We start from the raw sequence: 23,440 nt of genomic DNA, 5'->3' as shown, positions 1-23,440 counted from the left end.
GGTGTTGTGTGATTTTTAACATTGTACACCCCAGTCCAACACCAGCATCTCGAAATCATTCTTTCATATTACTAGCTAGCTTACCCTAATATTTCATCTTCTCCTTTCTTGTTGCTCCACTGATTTCCCTGCTGGGCTCCCCTTCTAACCAACCTTGTCCAGCTCCTTCCTTATGCCTTTGTAGCTACCTTTACTCAATTGTAAAATTGTTACATCTAAATCGAACTTCTCGCCATCAAACTGCATGGTGAATTCTGTCATATTCTGGTCACTGCCCCTAGCTTAAGCTTCCTAATTAATTCAGCCTACTTACACAACGCTAAATCCAGAACTGCCAGTTCCTCAATTAACTCTAACACAAGCTGCTCCAAAAAAAACTCGTAGAGTTCTCAAAACTTGCTAAAACTCATAGACATTTTGCAAGTTCCTTCCCTAGAAATCCACGACTAACCTAATTTTCCCAGTCCGTCTGCATACTGAAGTCTCCTATGACTATTGTAATGATGCTTTTCTTAAGTGCCTTTCTGTCTCCTGATTTACTTTCTCCCTACATTCTGACTACTCTTTAAGGGTCTGTACACAAATCCCATCAGGGTCTTTTTATCTTTGAGGTTCTTCAACTCTGCCCACACAGATTCTACACCTATATGACCTCTTCTATCGATTTAATTTCATTTTTTATAAACAAAGCAAGCCTGCCCACTCTGCTCATTTGCCTGTGCTTTCAATACAATGTGTATCATTGGATATTTAGTTCCCAGCCCTGAGTCCCTTATAGCCACATCTCTGTGATACCCACAATATCAATTTCAACCTGGGCTACCAGCTCATCTTCCTTCTTCAGATACAAAGTGCATTTAGGTACAACATCCTCGGTCTTGCATTTCTCAGGTCTACCATGGAATTTACTGCCAACATATCTCCTGGTGGTTCCTGTGGTTACCCAGAAGCAAATAAATACCTGGGTTCCTAGATTGATCTCCCTGATGTAACGTGGATACAGCTAAAGCATGTGCAGTGATAGGTGTCCTTGTTGGTTTCTTTGTGAGGAACAAATCAGTTTGATGGAATACTCTCAAATTGCCTGGATGAGTGCAGCACCAACAACACTCAACTATCCTGGACAAAGCATCAGGATTTATTGGCACACGATCCAGCACCTTCAACATTCACTCCCTCCACCCTCAATGTACACTGGCTGCAATGTGCCTCACTACAATGTTAATACACTGCAGATATTTACCAAAGGTCCTTAAACAGCATTTTCCAAACACATGACCCTATCATCTAGAAAGGAAAAGACAGCAGATACATGGAAAAACCACCACCTGCAAGTTCCCTTCCAATCCACCCACCATCCTGACTTGGAAATATATCACCATTCTGTCAGCATTGCTGGGTTAAAATCCCTTAATAAAAGCATTGTGAGTATCCCTACAATAGCACCCTACACTACAAGGAGTGCTGCTGTTGAATAAGACAGGTCACCACTACCTACCTAAGAATGTCCCAAGGATGAAAGCCACAACATAAACATGAATGCTTCTTCTTTTCTTAAATGTTTCCTTCCATTAAAGTCTTCTCATAAATGAAACACTGACACAGTGGTTTTTAATGTAAGATCTAAATTCAATTATTGCATCTTAAAAATAAACCCTTGCCTTCAGACCAGCTTTACAGGCCATTTGAGCAAACGCATTGACTGTACCTGCTCCCACGCAAAGATGTGTTGATTGAAGTAGAACTGAATCTGTTCATTGGCAATGTTAATGCATAACTGTTCAAAGGAATTTCTCTTAAAGTTCTCAAAGCCAAAAATATCAAGAATTCCAATGTTGGCTCCTTTGTCTGTACTATCAGCCTCATCACTAGAAGGCAACATCAAACAAATTAGGTTTTAATTAATTTTTTCTGACATATGAATTCATTTAACACTTCACTTGAGAAAGAAGACCAAGACACTGGATTTATCCTCGTGGCTGTATGAAACAGTAGGGCGACTGTGGTAAAACACACTCAGAGGCCCAGACACTACCATTGTTCAGCTGCGCAGAAAGGGGCAGATAGCCAGTGGATGGGATCAGAGGAACAGACAGAGGTCTGCTGAACCAGGTAAGGAATTCAAAAGGGCCTGTTGGCAAGGAAGGAACATGCAGAGGAAGTTGCAATTTTCCTTGTGTGATCGAAAGGTGCACTCTGACCTTCTTTGTTTAGGTTTGTGTTAATTAAAATATGACTATGTATTCATTGATATAATGGACCTGAGTTATATATGGAATATATTATATACCTATATATACACACACATATTACATGTACAAATATGGGGTCTCATCTGCTTTTAATAGGTACCTTTACTGCACGGAAGCATGACAATGTTGGCCAGCCAGAATAATAAATAAGTGTGGAATTGTTCAGCAAGAATGAGCACTTTTTAAGGGCACTTCACCCACTCTCAGTGGACAAGATTAACTAAAATTCCCTTGATAATTTTATTTACCATTTCTGATTTCTTGTCCTTCTCTGTCCTTTTCACCTAATAGATCTCGGAAGCCAGGAGTCCATTTGGTAGAGATTTTGCTGTAATAATATGCATCTTGACTTTCTACTTACTTGACTTCCTTTTTACATGGCAGCTTATCTGTATTCAGTGCTGTCTGTAAGGACATGGCTGCAGGTTCACAATTCATCACCCAGGGAGTCCAGGCATATGGCACAATGAGGCCATTGAAAAAGCATTGTGTTACAGGCTATTTTCCAAAGGGTTTTTTTTCTTATTAAAGTTATCAGGAAAATGCTATAAGCTGAAGACTAGTGTCAATATCATCAGACAGGTTAATGAATGCCTCATCTACAATAATCAAAAAACACTCAGTTTTTTTAATTTTTGCTCCATCAAACCAGCAATCTGAGATATTTTCCTCATATTCAAATTAATGCTTTTCATTTAGTTATATTTATGTCTTCTTTAAACACTGAATAACTCTGAATTTGGCCTATGTTTTAAAATATTTTATTGACGTACACAGACGTTCTGCAAGAGAGAGTATGATGCTAACTGTTCTATATTGTAATCCATGTGTAATAAATTAAGACTTTAGAAAGCTAGAATAATTTGAGACAGATATTTTAATTAAATAAATAGGAATTATAAAGCCAACTATTGCATACCACTATGTTAATTATTTCCCAATATTTTCAATATACTTTGTATTACAACCATTTGAGATCAATGCTGCAGTTGGTTTACGGATTTGTTTGTCACCTGTAACACTTGTACCATGCAGTTTATGTTCTTAGTATAAATACCTTAATTGATTGTATATCAAGTGTATACAATTTTAGTCTACCAATATGGGACTTATAATTCAATACTTGCCCTGACAAGAAGATTTTGCAAATAGCAAAGAAGGCTGATATGAATATTTTCTCTTCCCTTGATTGAAAGATAGTTTAACCTAAACATGCAAGCATGAAGGACATGCCTCAGAAATGAATAAGTCTAGGTAGCTTCCTAAAAAGTAGTGTTATTACTCATCAATTCACCACTTATGGCAAGTCAGTTTAACAGAGCAAAAATGACTGATGATGTTATTACCTCAGAAACGTCTCAGGTTTTAGTAAGGTATTGATGCGGTTGACTATCCAGCTGAACAGGCGACCATATAAAGCCTTGGCTGTCGCATCTCTGACATCAGTTGCTTTCTCTACTGTATTGGGTCGTACAATTGTTTCTCCTCGAGTGACTACACAGTGAGAGGTGAGAGCCTCCTGCAGCTCATCAGTTTGGATATAGAGCAATGAAGAGGCTGGAAATTAGTAAAATACATTGGAAAATTAAAGAGAAGAAAGCACACAGCAAGAAAAAAAAGGTAATGAAAACCAACCTCAAATATTTAGCTTTGTCCTGAATAGATTTGATCAAGGCAACGTTTGAGAAGATGAGAGTGATTTCACACAGAGGTAAATCTGACATTGTGTAAAAATGTAAAACACTCTATAACGGATGAGCAATCCACGTTACACCTCTTCCAATTTCATTTCCATTTAAGATTCTGTTCCCCACTTCCAAAATACACCTCAATCCTAACAAAACTATCTTCTATCATTCCTCCCATCTCACTCACTCTGACCCCTTTACACTTCCATGAATCCTTCCAGTTTTAATTTGGTCCCAAGGAAGTCCTTTTAAAAGGTTTTCTATGATTCAGCTGTTCGAAGAACATATAAAAAAATGTGAACCAGCTGGCCCACGGCCTATACTTTACAAAGCAGTGATACTCTACTCATCCTGATTCTTAACACTTTTATCCCATCAGCATCCGTGGAATCTTCTGAGAGAAGTGAAAAGGAAGATAAAATATTCAAGGCCAACAAGAGAAAGGAAAAGCTCCTCTTCAACCATTTAGATAATCAAATCAGAAAAAAAGTCCAGCTTTAGTTTCAAAGTGTGCACTAAATCAGCACACACAGCATGAGCCAGTAACAGGTGTTACTGTCTCAAGGGCTTCCTAGACCAGGCCTTTGTTTAAAATGCCACTTTGATGCTAATGTACCTTGTTCATGTTCAGAAGAAGTTAAAACCGCGGCCTTTTGGAAACAAGGTGGGATTTTGGTCGGTGCATGTCCCTGATGATTTTAATAGTTTGCTCAATTGGTTTGAGCCAGGAATACAGGAACTGCACCTTGTATGGTTTACTTTATATAGAATTGTCCTTGTAATGTAATCTAATTGGGGATTTGCTCTGCATTTGTTACATAGCAATGTTCAAGAATCTTAATAGCTTTAGGTACTGTAATACTAAGATCTTACACTTCTCAGCTAACCTTAGCTGCATTTTTTTGAGTTGTCAGTGAATTCATTCTCATTAGATTACTGTTTTTTTCTTCCATTATTGACACTGCAGTCTCTGTACTGAATGTTTTCTCCCAGTTTGTTTTTATTTTGTCAGTGGCGGATTTGATGGAGGAATCAGCCCATTTAACTGAGGCATCAATACCAATTTTAAAAATTTATAGATGTGAAGGATATCTCTGCTCACGTACTGAGTGATAATCTAAAGTTAATTACGGGAACAAAGTCAACCATACGCTACATATTTTTAATTGGAGTTGTGATGTGAAACCCAAAATGCAAAAGAAAATTGCTGTAACTTTATTTTAATAATGTCAATAATTTTCAAATTTTTCAAATTTCATCCCACAAATTGAATAAGTTAAAAATAAAACTCCTGGCCTGATTCCATTCACTGACAGACAGTACCTGTCTCCCTTCAGCACCAAAATTAGAGAGCAACTGGACAGCTAAAGCAAGATCAGCTTATGCAAAGGGAATCTAAAGGTCATTAATTCACTGTAAATGTTTGTCAGGAGCAGTGGGGTCAATTAGGAATGAAAATGGATATCCATCGTTGTATCAGAAAGCATGGCTAAGGTATTAAATGAATACTTAGCATCAATTCACGAAGAAAGAGGATTGTACCAAAGCTACAGGAAATGAGGAGTTTGACAAGATAAAATAGACAAAAATAGATGGTATGAGCTTCCCTCCAATGAGGCATTTTATCTGTTTGCCGCATGCTTATATTAGCTGTTATAACATAAGGAACTGGATATAGATATCATGGTACTGAAGAATCTAACAGGCTATGATTACAGCTAACTATTATGTACAAACACTACATTCTTTGGACAAATAAATATTTGGCCAATATTAATCTGTTACATTTGTAAAAGAGGGTCATGTTTTCAGTAGTGTGTCATGCTTTAAAGGATTTGAGGTAAGATGAGTGCTAGACTTATACACTCTTGAGTTATATGCTGTGATACATTAATATTATTACAAGCATGCTTCTTAAAGATATAATTCCATCCCGACTCTGAGACATAATATAATATTCCCCTTTACCAAGGTAAAAAAAATCATAAAACGGATATACAAGGCTCTACTTAGGCACATATTGTCGATTTGCCCAAGGAATGGGCAGAGAAAAGCAGAGAAGACAGAGTTTACAGGTATAACATTTCATAGCTCAATGTAATACTTTGGAGAACTCATTCTGATCTGGTGATCATACACCTATCTGGAGATGTATGTATTCCTCAATCTTAAGTCAATTTTAATAATAGAATCCTGGGCCTTATAAATTGAGACAAATGCTACAAAATCCATGAATTTATATTTAACATAAATAAAATGTTAGTTCACCCCAACTGAAGTATTATACCTAATTCTGGGAAACACACTTCAGAAAGACCCTTTAGAGGATACTGACATGATTTACTAGTATTTACTTGAATAAAGATTTTCCAGAGATAAAGAAAAAGAAGTGCGGGGGGTGCGGGGGGGATGTTTTAAAGCCAAGAAAAACTAACAGTACCCAACAAAGAGGACAGAGAACCACTGAGGCATACAGCACAGAAACAGGCCCTTTGACCCCAACTCGTTCATGCCGACTATGTTTCCTAAACTGAACTAGTCCTATTTGCCTGCATTTGTCCCATATCCCTCCAAATGTCTCCTAACCATGTATCTGTCCAAATTTCTTTGAAATATTGTAATTGTTCCTCCTCTACTACTTCCTCTGGCAGTTCATTCCATATGCACACCATCCTCTGTGTGAAAATGTTATTTCTCAGGTTCCTTTTAAATCTTTTCCCTCTCACTTTAAACCAATGCCCTCTAGTTTTGAGTTCCCTTACCTTGATGAAAAGACCTTGGCTTTCCTTGGCTAAATAATTTATCTATGTCCCTTATGATTTTATAAACTTCTATAAGGTCACCCCTGAGCCTCCTACACTCCAGAGAAAATAGTTTCAGCCTATCCTGCCTCTTCATGTAACTCAAACCTTCCAGTTTCAATAACATTCTTGAAAATCTTTGTTTTTTGTAATTCCAGTTTAATACCATCTTTAGCAGGGTAAACAGAATCATACGCAGTACTCCAAATGTGGCCTTACATTGTTTGGACTGTTGTCTAATTGTGGTTTGTGGTCTATATCTCAAAGCTGCCAGTGTACTCAGAAGGCTGGTGGTTCAGCAGCTTGGTAGTCTCAGCAGCCCCAACAGAAAGGGTGGCACAGCTGAGACAGCAGGATGAATGATGAAGGCATCATGCAAAAAAATCTCTTGAAGCCCAGGTAAATTTATTTCTTTAACTTTGCAGGAACCTAACAGGCAGACACCAGTGATCAAGATGTGGGAGGGAACGATGAGTCCTTCCTGTGGGATGGCCACCTTGCATACAGGGAATGCAGTTGCCCATGGAGGAACCCTCCATGAGACATGGAGTGACAGATAGAGACCACTTCCCCTCTGCCAGAAACCATTGGAAGATTTCCAAGGTGTAGTTGGTGGTCTGACAGCTAGGAAATGCCAATGAAGGCAGAAGATGGTCTTTCCATACGTCTTAAATTAGCACTGTAACTGCACTGTAGGATAAAGCATTCAGGAAGAAATAATAAGAGCTCTGCTAAAAAAAAGTGCACTGAAATAATGCTGGGTGATTTTAATACACATATAGATTGGATAAATCAGGTTAGCAAAAGTAGCCTAGAAGATAAGGTCAAGAAGTGTTTTTTGTAATAACCTCCCAAAGCAGCATGTTCAAGATTCAACCAGACAGCAGATTATCCTAAAGTTGATAACATGCACTGAGACAGGATTAGTCAAAAATCTCATAAGAAAGGAGTCTCTGGTAGCAGTGATTGATGACTGAGTCTAAAGCTAAAAAAAATGATGAATTAGATAAAGACAATTGTAAAGAAATGAGATTAACAGGTAGGACAGTAGAGATGTGGGACTGACATTTAAGGAGATGTTTCATAGCACTGAGCAAAGATACATTCCAGCAAGAAAGAAAGAAAAACTAGGATCTATTTTTAAGGAAATTATAGCAGGGCACTTTATACAATCAGACATTGTGAACATAGTTTTGTGAAAGAATGTTGTGTTTGTCTAACTCATTAAATTACTTTAAGAAAATAGCAAGCAGAATGGATAACAAGGAAATCTGTAAATATGTTATACTTCCAAAATCAGGAGCATAGATTAAAGTGATTGGTAGAAGGATTAGAAGAGAGTTGTAGAATAATTGCCTTCACCCAGATAATCGTAGGGGTCAGAAAACCACTGATTGAAAAGCTGACAGATGCAAAAATCCCCTTTCTATTTATGATAGCGTACTTGAGATCCTGTAACCACAATATAAAAGCACAGTATCACTAGGATGTTACTTGGTATGAAGGTTATACAAATATGCAAGTATGAGACAGCGCAGAGAGAAGTACACCATATTCAGTGATTTGGGGGTCTAGAAAGAAGAGTCATTCTTGCGAGCCTTCTATGCCATAAGATGATAATGGTCCATCAAAGTTAATCATCGCCTGTGTGGCTCAGAATCCCCAACATGGGCCTGCACTCTCTGCTGGTTTTGTCGCAGAGGAAAGCTACAAGCTCAGAAGGTGCCCAACTTTAGGTTTTTGTTTTGTCTGTGTACTCTTCTCAGCCTTCTAATCAACTGAGCTTTATCTTCTGCTTGTTGTTTCCAGTGCTGTTCAGCCAGCCTCCAGGGTCACTGAAATCAGTTACTGTCTCCCAGTTGGTAGTATCAATGTCTGGCATTTTCACATCTCACTTGCAAGTGACCTGGTAGCTACAGTCTGGACTCCCAGGAGGTTCTAACTCAATGGGTAGTTTATAGGAAATCCATTTGATGAACATAGAGTCATAGAAATCTACAGCACAGAAACAGATCCTTCGGTCCAACTCATCCATATTCAACAGATATCCTAAACTTATCTAGTCCCATTTTCCAGCACTTGGCCCATATCCCTCTAAATCCTTCCTGTTCATGTACCCATCCAGATGCCTTTTAAATGTTGTAATTGTACCAGCCTCCTCCACTTCATCTGGCAGCTCATTCCATGCATGCACCACCCTCTACATGAAAATGTTGCCCCGGGTCCCTTTTAAATCTTTTCCCTCCCATCCTAAACCTATGTTCTTTAATTATGGAATCCCTGACCCCAGGGAAAAGATTTTGTCTATTTACCTAATCCATGCCCCCTCATGATTTTGTAAACCTCTGTAAGGTCACCCCTCAGCCTCTGACGCTCCAGGGAAAACAGCCCAAACCTATTCAGCATCTCCCTGTAGTTCAAATCCTCCAACCCTGGCAACATTCTTGTAAATCTTTTCTGAATCCTTTCAAGTTTCACAACATCCTTCCAATAGGAAGGAAACCAGAATTGCACACAATATTCCAAAGTAGCCTAACCAAAGTCCTTTACAGCTGCAATATGACCTCTCAACTTCTATAGTCAATGCTCTGTCCAATAAAAGAAAGCATACCAAACACCTTCTTCACTTTCCTATCTACCTGCGACTCCACTTTCAGGGAGCTATGAACCTGCATTCCAAGGTCTCTTTGTTCAGCAACACTTCCCAGGACCTTCCCATTAAGTGTACAAATCCTGCCCTGATTTGCCTTTCCAAAATGCAGCACCTCACATTTATCAAAATTAATCTCCATCTACCACTCCTCAGCCCATTGGCCAATCTGTTCAAGAGTCCTTTGTGCTCTGAGGTAACCTTTTTCGCTGTCCATTACGCATCCATGCTTAGCAAAGTATGTATATTGATCATCATGCTACAGAGCCTCTGAGTTGGTCACCTTGTTTTGCTAAGAGATGCTGCAACTATGTCCCTGAGTCAGTGAATCAGGAAGCTGTTTAGCATTTCTCCTGCTTAGCACATGATTTGCAGGTCCCACCACTTCAGTGGTGTGCGCTAAGGACAAAGTCTTGGTAGAATCACAGTTTGGTGTTCTCAGTCATAAGGTCACAAACATAGGAACAGAATTAGGCCATTTGGCTCTGCTGTATGATCAAGGCTAGTATGTTTCTCAAACTCCATTTTCTCCATAACCCTTGACACCATTACCAATCAAGAACCTATCTATTTCTGTCTTAAGTACACTCAATTAGAGTCAAAAGAACTACAGATGCTAGAATCCAAGGTAGACAAGCAGGTGGCTGGAAGAACACAGCAAGCCAGGCAGCATTTAGGAGGTGGAGAAGTAAATGTTTCGGGTGTAAATGCACTCAATGACATGACCTCTACAGCACTCTACAGCAATGAGTTCCATAGATTCGCCACCCTCTGACTGAAGAAATTCCATCTCATCTCAGTTCTTTCATATTCTTCACTCAGCTTGGACATAACATCTACAGTTTTTGTGATGTGTGTGTTGATTGCAGCATCAAGTGGCAGATCACTGAGGTGAGTGTGGAGTGTAGCTACCAACAACTCCAGCATCACAGTTACAGCGATGATAGCTGACAGTATAGTGACATCCTGGACCATAACATTAGTCTTCCTGATAGTGATGGCCAAACCAAGCACTAGTTGCACAATTGTCTTAAAGCTCAGGTGAGAAAAGCTGAACAGATTTTCATAATTTCCGATTAGTAAGTAGATATACCCTATAGATGATCTGAAAGCAGATGGCAGCAGCAAAAAGAAGAATAAGCCAAAGAATGGCAGTGCGAAAACATAATACAACAACGGATCTCAAAGGATTCCATGTTGCCCCATCTTAGCTAACCCTAGCTGTCATGTTGTCATGGAAAGAGGAGATCTCAGCTTCGGCAGGCCAACAATTTTCTCCAACTGTTTAAATAAAATACCTTTGCATATATTACCAAATGTGTTGATGAGATTGATTTGATAAAATGAATATATACAAATCAGTGTTCTGATTTGGTGGCATGGTTTGTTCTGAAAGAAAGTGTTAATTATACAAAGTTCTTGACAGCATCAAAGCTCAAGTAGTATCTGATCAATTCTATTTGATGTTTACCGGGTCATGATGTCAAAGGCTGGAGAGCCGTACATCCTTGTCTGCAGCCACTCTTGCATTGAAATCTCCCAGTCGCGAATTATCTTCAGATTTTTTTTTAGATTAGATTACATTACAGTGCGGAAACAGGCCCTTCGGCCCAAAAAGTCCACACCGCCCCGCCGAAGCGCAACCCACCCATACCCCTACATTAACCCCTTACCTAACACTACGGGCAATTTAGCATGGCCAATTCACCTAACCTGCACATCTTTGGACTGTGGGAGGAAACCGGAGCACCTGGAGGAAACCCATGCAGACACGGGGAGAATGTGCAAACTCCACACAGTCAGTTGCCTGAGGCGGGAATTGAACCCGGGTTTCTGGCGCTGTGAGGCAGCAGTGCTAACCACTGTGCCACCGTGCCGCCCACAATTTAGGGATTTTGTTGAAAGTAATGTCAAACTCCTCAAAGAATTGATTTTTTTTTGCCAATGACTAGGAGCATAGTATTGGAGCAAAGAAACTTATGAAGTTAACTGGCCCTGACTGAGTTGAGAGAAGGATAGAAAGAACAAGTTCTGAACTATTTGCCTGGTTACATCTTCAAAAGTAGAGATTTGCTCACAGCAGAAGGACACTGTGGTCAGGTATTTCCTCTAAACTATTTCCTTGGCAGTTGAACATGCATTGTAGCCACTGAAACAAGATTAATTCTGTAAGAAAATTAAGAGAGGGAGGAGATTTTTGAGGCTGTAGGAAATCTGGAATCCCAGAGGAAAACAAAATATCCAGAAAAATAGCACAAATGGTCAAAACATGACATACATTGTTTCTATGCAAGCTCACCTCTCCTTTACTAAACTGTATAGGAAAACCATGAGAACTCTTCTGAAACTCAGGGCCATAAACGAGTCACAGGAACACTCAAATTCGTTATAGAAAGACAAGCATTGAAAATTATGTGAAATGAGAAAATACTAAGATGAACTCATTAGGACTGCATTTCTAAAATGGAATCTGATTGGCAAAGTATTGCATTTTAATTGTTCTCCTGATTTTATTAATGTGAAATCAGGAGGGCCATAGTCAGGTACACTGACGCTTGCACCCACCTCTCTGTTCACAGTCCCCACTCAGTGAGTGACTCTTGCTGTAATCACATGGTATAAGACCATAAGACCATAAGACATAGGAGTGGAAGTAAGGCCATTCGGCCCATCGAGTCCACTCCGCCATTCAATCATGGCTGATGCGCATTTCAGCTCCACTTACCAGCGTTCTCCCCGTAGCCCTTAATTCCTCTAGACAACAAGAATCTATCAATCTCGGCCTTGAAGACAGTTAGCGTCCCGGCTTCCACTGCACTCCGTGGCAATGAATTCCACAGGCCCACCACTCTCTGGCTGAAGAAATGTCTCCGCATTTCTGTTCTGAAATGACCCCCTCTAATTCTAAGGCTGTGTCCACGGGTCCTAGTCTCCTCGTTTAACAGAAACAATTTCCTAGCATCCACCTTTTCCAAGCCATGTATTATTTTGTACGTCTCTATTAAGTCTCCCCTTAATCTTCTAAACTCCAACGAATACAATCCCAGTATCCTCAGCCGTTCCTCATATGTTAGACCTGTCATTCCAGGGATCATCCGTGTGAATCTCCGCTGGACACGTTCCAGTGCCAGTATGTCCTTCCTGAGGTGTGGGGACCAAAACTGGACACAGTACTCCAAATGGGGCCTAACCAGAGCTTTATAAAGTCTTAGTAGTACATCTCTGCTTTTATATTCCAACCCTCTTGAGATAAGAGACAACATTGCATTCGCTTTCTTAATCACGGACTCAACCTGCATGTTTACCTTTAGAGAATCCTCGACTAGCACTCCCAGATCCCTTTGTGCTTTGGCTTTATTAATTTTCTCACCATTTAGAAAGTAGTCTATGCTTTTATTCTTTTTGCCAAAGTGCAAGACCTCGCACTTGCTCATGTTAAATTCCATCAGCCATTTCCTGGACCACTCTCCCAACCTGTCTAGATCCTTCTGTAGCCTCCCCACTTCCTCAGTACTACCTGCCTGTCCACCTAACTTCGTATCATCAGCAAACTTCGCTAGAATGCCCCTGGTTCCCTCATCCAAATCATTAATATATAATGCGAACAGCTGTGGCCCCAGCACCGAACCCTGCGGGACACCGCTCGTCACCGGCTGCCATTCTGAAAAAGAACCTTTTATCCCAACTCTCTGCCTTCTGTTAGACAGCCAATCCTCAATCCATCCCAGCAGCTCACCTCGAACACCATGGTCCCTCACCTTGCTCAGCAGCCTCCCGTGTGGCACCTTATCAAAGGCCTTTTGAAAGTCTAGATAGACCACATCCACTGGGTTTCCCTGGTCTAACCTACTTGTTACCTCTTCAAAAAATTCCAACAGGTTTGTCAGGCATGACCTCCCTTTACTAAATCCATGTTGACTTGTTCTAATCAGACTCTGCTCTTCCAAGAATTTAGAAACCTCATCCTTAATGTTGGATTCTAGAATTTTACCAACAACCGAGGTTAAGCTGATTGGCCTATAATTTTCCATCTTTTGCCTTGATCCTTTCTTGAACAAGGGGGTTACAACAGCCATCTTCCAATCATCCAGGACCTTTCCTGACTCCAGTGACTATTGAAAGATCTCAACCAATGCCTCTGCTATTTCCTCAGCCACCTCTCTCAGAACTCTAGGGTGTATCCCATCGGGGCCAGGAGATTTATCAATTTTAAGACTTTTTAACTTTTCTAGCACTATCTCTTTCGTAATGGCAACCATACTCAACTCAGCCCCGTGACACCCTTTAATTTTTGGGATATTGCTCATGTCTTCCACTGTGAAAACTGACGCAAAGTACTTGTTAAGTTCTCCTGCTATTTCCTTATCTCCCATCACTAGGCTTCCTGCATCAGTTTGAAGTGGCCCAATGTCTACTTTTGCCTGTCGTTTGTTTCTTATGTACTGAAAGAAACTTTTACTATTATTTCTAATATTACTGGCTAGCCTACCTTCATATTTGATCCTCTCATTTCTTATTACAGTCTTTGTTATCCTCTGTTTGCTTTTGTATCCTTCCCAATCTTCTGATTTCCCACTGTTCTTAGCCACTTTATAGGATCTCTCTTTTTCTTTAATACATTTCCTGACTTCCTTTGTCAGCCAAGGTTGTCTGATCCCTCCCCGGTTAATCTTTCTTTTCTTGGGAATGAACCTCTGTACAGTGTCCTCAATTATAGCTACAAACTCCTGCCATTTTTGCTCTACTGTCTTCCCGGTTAGCCTCTGCTTCCAGTCTATTTTAGTCAGTTCCTCTCTCATGCCCTCATAATTACCTTTATTCAACTGTAACACCATTACATCCAATTTTGCCTTCTCCCTTTCAAACTCCAGACTGAACTCTACCATATTATGGTCGCTACTTCCTAAGGGTTCCCTTACTTTAAGATCTTTTATAGAGTCTGGTTCATTGCAAAGCACTAGGTCCAGAATAGCCTGCTCTCTTGTGGGCTCCATGACAAGCTGTTCCAAAAAGCCATCCTGTAAGCATTCCATGAATTCCCTTTCTTTAGATCCACTAGCAACATTATTTACCCAGTCCATCTGCATATTGAAGTCTCCCATGATCAATGTAACCTTGCCTTTCTGACATGCCTTCTCTATTTCCCGGTACATGTTGCGTCCCTGGTCCTGACCACTGTTAGGAGGTCTATACACAACTCCAATTATGTTTTTTTTTGCCTTTGTGGTTCCTGAATTCCACCCACACAGAGTCCACATCATCCGACGCTATGTCATTCAATACCATAGATTTAATTTTGTTCTTAACTAACAAGGCAACCCCACCCCCTCTGCCCACCTCTCTGTCTTTTCGATAAGTTGAAAAACCATGGAGGTTTAACTGCCAGTCCTGACCCCCCTGTAACCAAGTCTCTGTGATGCCTACTACATCATAATCATTCACTATTATCTGTGCCATTAGTTCATCGGCTTTGTTATGAATGCTACGAGCATTCAGGTAAAGTGCCTTAATGCTAACTTCCTTATCATTAGAGATGTTGGAAGTCATATGTCCTAGGTTATCCTTGCTTTTTACTGTATTCTCAGTCTGCCTCAATTTTAAATCCACCTGGAAACATGCTATCCTGCTGCTTATCTTGCCATTTACCTCCATACTCCCTGTCGCTTTCACTTTCCCTTCCCCCCAACTCAGAAGTTTAAAGTCCTACTGACCACCCTATTTATCCTCTTCGCTAGAACATTGGTACCTGATCGGTTCAGGTGGAGACCATCCCAACGGTACAGATCCCCCCTGTTCCAAAACTGATGCCAATGCCCCATGAAGTGGAATCCCTCTTTCCCACACCAATCCCTTAGCCACGTGTTTACTTGCCTAATTTTCTTGTCCCTATGCCAATTGGCACGTGGCTCGGGCAGTAATCCGGAGATTATGACCCTTGAGGACCTGTGCTTCAATTTCCTGCCTAGTGCTTAGTAATGCCCAAACAGGTCCTCCACCCTAGTCTTGCCTATGTTGTTGGTACCAACGTAGACCACAACAACTGGATCCTCCCCCTCCCGCTCCAATATCCTTTCAAGCCGGTCGGAGATGTCTCGCACCCTGGCACCGGGCAGGCAACACACCATGCGAGACTCCCGATCCGGCTTGCAAAGGATACTATCTGTCCCCCTAATTATAGAATCCCCTATAACCACTACTTGTCTATTAGCTCCCCCCTCTTGAATGGCCTTCTGCACCATGGTGCCTTGGTCAGTTATGTATGTCCACATAGACTCTTACAAACTTTTATAGATGCATCATAAAAAACATCCCATCTGGATGCATCACAGTGTGGTATGGCAACTGCTGTTCCCAACATTACAGAGTCGAGTCCCCCAGTCTCCCATCCATTGACTTCATCTATACTTCCCGCTGTCTCAGGAAAGCAAGCAACATACTCAAACCCCTCCCACCCTTGCTAAACAGTCTTCCACCCTCTTCCATTAGGCAGAGGATATAAAAGTTTGAATACACATGTGAACAGATTCAAGAACACCTTCTTTCCCACTGTTAACAGATTTTCAAATGGACTTCTCAAATGTTGATCCCTCTTTACACCTTCTCAGCAGCTGTAATATTTGTCCTGCTCTCTGTTCTGTTTCTCTGATGCACTTGTGTAGTATGATATGTTTGTAAAGCACATAAGACAACACTTTCCACAGCAAGGAATCAAATCAACCAGATGATGCTCCACATTGGGATGGTACACTTATCAATTTATTCTGCAGTTACAAGAATAACCTTTTTTACATAATGTATGTGGGAACTACAACAGATATACAAATTTTTACTCATAACTTACCATTTTCAAGCATTTCAAGATTGACAATGTTACTTTTGTCAGTCTGGTGTTCCGTCACAACTGAGGTGAACTCAATGTTGCCGATATTCAATATGGCTGCCAGAATGCTGTATATGTTCCCCAGTTCCTGTAGAAAAGTGTTCATTTACGAATTTAAATATTAACTGAAAGTATCATTATGCATATGAGATTATGTATTTCACTACAAATACTGGTAAGAAAGGTGCAATGGAAATAAAAACTAGGGAATGGTAAACAAGCTGGCAACATTCTGTTCACTATTGTGTGTTTAATTTTTCAAAATGCCTTCGATAAGTTATCAAATAACAGACTTGTGACCAAGTTTCTAAAGTGTGGAGTCAGGGGACAAATCACAGAATGGATAAAGATATGATTACAAAATGGGAAACAGTGAGTTGTGGTTACATTCCAATATAATGAGTACAATAATTTTCAACTTTAATTTTTTTAAACTGTTTTATTCTCCCTCTGGGAGGTAATTACTTAAGCAGGTAAAGATTAGAAAGTGGTGTTCCACAAGATTAATGCTCAAACTGCTGTCCTTCACCATTTATATAAGTAATTTGGACTGAAGAATCGGAATAGAAATTCTAAAATTTAAGCCATCCAATTGGGGGTGTAATGACTGCAAAGAAGCACTGAGACAAAGTACAAAGAGGCACAAATAAACCTGCTGAATTGGTAAGCAGTTATCAAATAAACCAATAAATATTGAATGCGGGGAGTTGTATTTTGGTAGGAAGAATAAGGAGGCCACATATGGTTTGGATTTCAGGGGTGGACCTGGAAGATGGCCAGAAGTGGATGCAATTAATAAAAGCCCACCCCTCAGTGTAAGATGGGGCAGTAGGTAGACAGGCTCAGAGTGGAACCTCTCCCATCAGCGGGAGGAAGTCCCACTGGGGCCAGCCAACCTCATGAGCCAGTAGCTCTTGTACCCTTGTATCAGTGCCAGAACATGCTCAGGCGCGCTGCTGGGACTACTAGCATGACTTATACAGAATTTTAATGCCAGAGTTCAGTCCTGTTCTTTAGGATATGGAGGAATTGGCCAGTCTGCTCATATTATTCCAAATTCATTCTGACCAGAGCCTTATATTACCTCAGCAGTACATCTCTGTTCTTATTTTCTAGCCCTCTTGAAATGAATACTGACATTGCATTTGCCTCCCTAACTGCCAACTGAAACTGCATGTTAACCTTAAGAGAATCCTGAATGAAGACTCTCAAGTCCCTTTGTGCTTCCAAATTTCTGAAGCCTTTCTCCATGTAGAGAACAGTCTAAGTCTCTATTCTTCCTATCAAAGTGCATAACTTCACACATTCCCTACTGTATTCCATTTGAACTCTCCTTGATGTTCCAGGTGCAGGTCAGAGCGTGGGGAAGTTGGCCAGGAACTGCCAAGACTTGGGTCACAAAGGCAACAATACATTTTAGACATAGGGAAGGTGTTGCTATTTGAAGGTGAAACCAAAACTATTTCTACCTGAATTCTTTATAATGGTTTGACTTTCTAAAATCCAAGTTGATACTTCATGAGCAATTTAACTGTATCTACATCCCATCCATGGTAGTTCAATAAAAAGGATACCACCAGCTTCTGAAGGTAACTAGTGGTAATGAAAAATACCATTCTGGCTAGTGAGGACCACACGATCAGAGTTTATAATAAAATAACTTATAATTAAAACAAAAGTGACTGATACAAATTTTCTACAACGGTGACAGAATGTCAAGTGAGAGAAAAAAAGATGTTCAAAGTCTGTCACAGTTAGAAGAGACACCTGTTATGTACAGAGACTTAAAATGCATTATAAGGTTAGAATATAATTAAGAATGAAGAAGGGCAATCAGTTCATCTTAATACATCAATCCAGCTCGGCATCTGTTTATATTTCAAATGATTCTAGTGCATTGGTTCTATTCTGTTTTCCCAGAGTTCATGCTATTTGTTCATCAGTACCTTATTAAATAAGACAATAAATAAGCCAGTTCAAAGGATTCAATGCTAATGCTTGAATGTTTCCAAAGAAAATGATGCAGGTCTACCTCCAGGGTGAAACCAATGACTTTGAAACACTGCTCGAGGGCTTCAAACTGGACCTTGTAGAAATAATTAGTTACAATTTCTTCCATCATTGTAATTTTCTCATCCTGAAGATACCTAAAAGATTTTGTAACAGGTTAATGATCAAATCTGATACTAAATTAAGCAATGCAACACACAGATGGGAATGTCAAGTTTGTCAAAGTGCATGTATCATTATTATTACAGTGCAAAATGGCTCTGGTCTCTCAATATGTGTAGTAAATACTTCTCAATTATTTTTAATTTCGTGCCAAAGATTTCTTCATGAGTCAAGAACTGAAAAGTTAAAATAAAGCCTTTTTTAAAATGTTTCCCTTATTAGAACTATGGTATTAACAAAATTCAAAATTAAGTTCTCATTGTAGGTCAAACTCCAGCAGTGCAATAAAGACCATGTCAGCCTGAACTCAGTGTTATACCCTCTACATAAGCCAAATTACCTTGGTGGTTGACCTTTGGACAACTTATAATGAGCCAGCTTGTTCTTCTGCGCTAGGCCAGCATAGATATAATAGAAAATATGGAAGTTTTTCTCTCCCCTGTAAAAAAGTGGAAACAAGTAATAATGTAGAAATTGACCCATCATTTAAATTCACAATGCCTCTTATTGTTTTGACACTCTCAATGGATGTGACCTGTCAAATTGAAAGTTGCTCTAAAACAGTAACAAAGATTTGTTTCTTTACTTACGGAGCCTGGTGGATGACTCTTGACTTCTCTAGCAGGTACTCTGAGATCTGAGCCCCCATGACTGTCCCACCACTGGTAAACCTCATTTCCAAATACTTGCCAAACCTGCTGGAGTTGTTGTTGATCACTGTGCAGGCATTTCCAAATGCTTCGAGTAAGTTGTTTACCTGGAGAATCTTCTCCTGCAGCATCCTGTTGTTGGTCTGTAAGAGAAAGATTCGCTGGAACGTTTCCTGAGGAGTAAACTTGAAAGAGAACCTGGAAACCTTAGTTTTCATGACTTGTTTTATTTGTGACTTTCAACTCGCGCTGCTCACCATTCCCCCACTCCAGCCCCTCAATTGGGTTGGTCCAAACATGAGCTTTCCAGCAGTTGTTGTTAATGCTGATCCATTGTTAAGAGAAACAATTCTGTTGGTGCAATAAGTATTCTTTCTTATTACTCCTCCTAGGGATGAAGTGGAGTACTATACTATAATTATTTATGTACTTTCGGAGCATCGCTCCTTCATCAGGTGATAGTGGAGGGCTCAATCCTAACACACAGAATTTATAGCAAAAATTTACAGTGTGATGTAACTGAAATTATGCATTGAAAAATTGATTGTTAAGTCTTTCAACCGGTTAAATACCATGATAGTTTCACTTCTTTCATGTGTAAATCACAAAACCTTTTTTTAAAAGTTGCATTCTCAGGTTAGCTGTTAACAATGGGTGATAGCTAGACAATATGGTATTCAAAAGCTCCGAAAGCTAGTGTGCTTCCAATTAAACCTGTTGGACTATAACCTGGTGTTGTGTGATTTTTAACTTTGTACACCCCAGTCCAGCGCTGGCATCTCCAAATCATATATTCATGTAAACATTGATCTCATCTTAAAACAATCCCTAAGGTAATAGATCAAAAAAGTAGCTTCTAGTGTATTATAAGTTACCATATTTCCAGTAGTTTCTATTTGTCAACTAAAGCAGGAAGAATGAAGAGCACTGTTGATGTTTTGAGGTAAAGCTTAGAGTCTCAAGTCTTGCTGTTGTGAATGGTGACACAGTGCAATACCCCTGCATCAAGGCATAGGTCATGGGCTGGGAGCTGTCAGTGTGACATTTTCCAATTGTGGCCCTGCATTTTCCTTTCTTTCTCCTGGCCCCTGAGCACCTTTGAAAGTACAGGCCCAACTGCCACTGCTGCTTTCTCTCCCAGGGTGTGGGAGATCAGAGATAGCCCTTAATAATCCGACCACACCTGCGGAAGAAGCGGAGCTCCAAAAGCTTGCAATTTCAAATAAGCCTGTTGGACTATAACCTAATGTCATTTGATTTTTGACCTAGCAATATAGAGGGAGACAATGAATAGCTGATGTGGTGGCGATTCCCCTAATCGCCTTGCAGATTCATTTGGGAACCATGTTAGATGTGCTGTGTGCATGTGTTTTAGTTAAAAGTAAGCTCCTCAAAAACATTACCTGCATAAAAGTCAACTTCCTTAACAATTTGCTTCAAAGATGGGTCTCAAAAATTCAATTTTTACTTGAGTATTTCTGAAGGGTGTCCAGCTCACTTTAAAAGCAGCATGGTAAAGGAATTCAAATAACAGCAGGAATCACTGTTACTCTCATTAAACATGAAGTTGGATGCATACCCTAATGTGGAAAAGAAAGGAATCAGTGTGTTTCAAAAACTGGTTTTAAAAAAAGGCATTGAGACTTAGTGATGACTGGGTGCATTCCATGCAATCAAACTGAAGTATGAAGAGGGTTCCAAGTTGAATTTGTTGATCTTAGCCAAATCAACTATTGAGTGTATTTAGAGGGAGGTGGGGGGCTCTCAGCCTTAATTGCCAAGTAATGATCTTTTCTTTAACTTACGAATAGTAGCACGTGGGCAGGTTTGACTTTGGTTGCACTGCCCTCTGCAATATAATATCCCTTACTCTTTCACTGTCAGGGTTCATGCTGTAGCAGTGCCACTTAGGTATAGTGCCAGAGGGTTACCAGCTTCTGTCTAGTGCATTCCCACAAACCTCAGCTAGCTTCAGAAGAGAATAATGTAACAGGGAAGAAGGCTGTAAAAGCAGAGGGTCAGAATCCAATTTTGTAGACATTTGGCTCTTGCAGAAAATGTAATGTCATTTTGTGGACCAAAAGGGTAATTTACTTCATAGTTTAAGCCAGTAATGCGCATCACAAGCTCTGTGATAACACTGTAATGATGTTCAACTCTGTTTATCAGGATTTGTCACTGCTCTCTGGCAAAATATGGTAGATCGATGGGAGAAACCACCCCCAATTCCCCACCTCACTACCACAACATCCCATTGGTGTGTTGATGCATTGCTACTGTTTTGTTTGGAATCATCAGTATGCTTAAATCGTGAATCCTGTACAATTGGAATAAAGAAAATACATTCTAGTTCTGCACTTGAGTGGGCACTGTGCATTAATCTAGAATTCTGAGTAAAGGAATCAATGAGAAAATATTCTGTGCTCGGAGCATTCATAAATTTATCTTGATTGATTGATCCAGAAAACATAACGATAAAAATTATAGCATATAAAATGAATTAAAATGCAGATGAGGATTTGAGTTGAAGCAGGTAACCTTAAGTTAAGTCACTGGGCAGGAAAACCATTGTTTGAATATTACTTTTGCACTTGCTCTACGTTACATTGAATTGTTTTGCACTCAATTCCACCAGTTTTTTGATGAGTGCATTACATTAAAATTTCCCCCAGATGTATTAGTTTAACAATATACAATACCTTTCCAAGGACAGTGAGCTGCTCAACCAAGAAGTGGGTACTTTCAGTCTTCCCAGCGCCACTTTCTCCACTGATGACAATGCACTGACATAGTTAAGGAAGACACATTAGTCATCACATCCCTCTACTGAGATCACAAACAGCATGAAGAGATTAAAAATGTGAAATGGTGTAGAATGACTTTCATAGAAATATGAAATAATTAAGCTCAGAAGATGACTATTTAGCCTATCATCTGTTTCATATCATCCAACAATTTTTAATTTGTGTCTTGTACATCTAGGTCTGCCACTAAAATATATTCGGAAGAGCAGGGGATATAACATTGATCCCTTAAAATCTTTACAATAAAACTTCTCGAAATTTGAGAAACAACTGTTCAGTACCACTCTTTATTTTCTGTTGCTCAGCCAATGTTGTACCTAGGTTGCTATTGTTCCTTTGAGCTCTAACTATATTTACAAATTTGGTGTATAACACATTATCAAATTTCTTTTGGAAGTCCATCCATTGTCCTCATCAACTCTGTTACCCCATCAAAGAGCTCAAGCAAGTTAGTTAAAATCTACTCAAAACCCGCTTAGTTAAACCTAAACAAATTTGTGCTGGTTTTGCTTAGTCAATCTGCATTTGCCCAGGTGAGTATTCATTTTATCCTAATTTATCATTTTTCAAAGCATCCCTAACTCTAAGATATTTGTTGAGGAATCACAGGTACCTGATCTGAGTTGTAAGTGACCATAGCCTGGTAGGCAATGTCAGCCACAGCAAAGATGTGGGGTGGATTGGCAGCACGCTTCGCGGCAATGTACTGTCGGGAATGCTGTTAACAATAAAGTACAACTGAGCATTAACATATACTCATTGTTTACCTGTTGATACTAGGAACGGAATGATCTCTTCAGTATGCAGATGATGAGATAACTATTTGTCTATCAGTGAAGGTACTGAAGTAAATGTGCTAACAGTCAAACCGATGCCAATATCTTTAGCAAATATAGAAAATCCACAGCAAAGAAAGACACTATTCAGCTCACAAGGCGAAGTATTTCCTTCCATCTTTCTTTATTTAACCATATCTGCATACCCTTCTATTTATTTAGTCATGTGTTAGCTTCCCCTTAAATACAGAATGTCATGTGTCAATGCTATGTTGTTTCTGAAGACAGCATTCGTTTCTTCATTCCCATTATTAGGAAATACAAATCCATTCTTCATTATTAACCAGGAAGACAGAAACATTGTTTTATCCTCCCATTACCATTAAGTTTCCAGTCAACTTAGACACCACATTAACTAGCTAATCAGAAAATATGAGCACATATGAGCTGATTTCAAACTCAACACTCAAGAAGTACATCGTGGGAGGTGGGAGAGCGGCATGGTTCGGTTAAGGTAACTGGTGCTCGGGATGTTGTTTGATTCCCTCTCCTGTCTTATGCTGCTAATCCTTGTCAACCTCCCCATCCCCTGAGCACTAACTTTGGACCCCTGGCATCTGCAGGCTCAAGTACTGCCCTTGAGTCCTGAACTCTGTCAATAATTTGGGGTTTCATTTGGTAATGGATGAGTCAAATGGAGCCCAGGAATTGAGATTGCCCAGGTGTCTTGCTGAGGGACCCACTGTGTGCTATTCCCTGCCCAGTCT

At 39.9% G+C, this 23,440-nt stretch overlaps 1 protein-coding gene across 9 annotated transcripts in view; it reads right to left on the bottom strand.

The window, feature by feature from the left end:
- myo3a (myosin IIIA) overlaps positions 1 to 23,440 on the bottom strand; it is a 433,748-nt gene that overhangs the window by 182,780 nt on the left and 227,528 nt on the right. For all 9 annotated transcript variants that reach the window (XM_087987435.1, XM_087987437.1, XM_087987436.1 and 6 more), the window contains 8 exons: positions 22,511 to 22,615; positions 21,793 to 21,876; positions 19,034 to 19,236; positions 18,784 to 18,882; positions 18,304 to 18,418; positions 16,233 to 16,359; positions 3,599 to 3,809; positions 1,709 to 1,868 (listed from right to left, as the gene is read on the bottom strand). In XM_087987435.1, coding sequence (XP_087843561.1) covers positions 1,709 to 1,868; positions 3,599 to 3,809; positions 16,233 to 16,359; positions 18,304 to 18,418; positions 18,784 to 18,882; positions 19,034 to 19,236; positions 21,793 to 21,876; positions 22,511 to 22,615 — 1,104 coding nt within the window. The remainder of the gene's footprint in view (positions 1 to 1,708; positions 1,869 to 3,598; positions 3,810 to 16,232; positions 16,360 to 18,303; positions 18,419 to 18,783; positions 18,883 to 19,033; positions 19,237 to 21,792; positions 21,877 to 22,510; positions 22,616 to 23,440) is intronic.

The sequence above is a fragment of the Chiloscyllium plagiosum genome, unplaced genomic scaffold, assembly GCF_037043375.1.
Source record: "Chiloscyllium plagiosum isolate Xiang-an unplaced genomic scaffold, Cpla_swu_hap1 HiC_scaffold_5, whole genome shotgun sequence".
Taxonomy (NCBI): domain Eukaryota; kingdom Metazoa; phylum Chordata; class Chondrichthyes; order Orectolobiformes; family Hemiscylliidae; genus Chiloscyllium; species Chiloscyllium plagiosum.
Note: the sequence above shows the minus strand (reverse complement) of the source record. Positions and strands in the feature narration are given on the sequence as shown.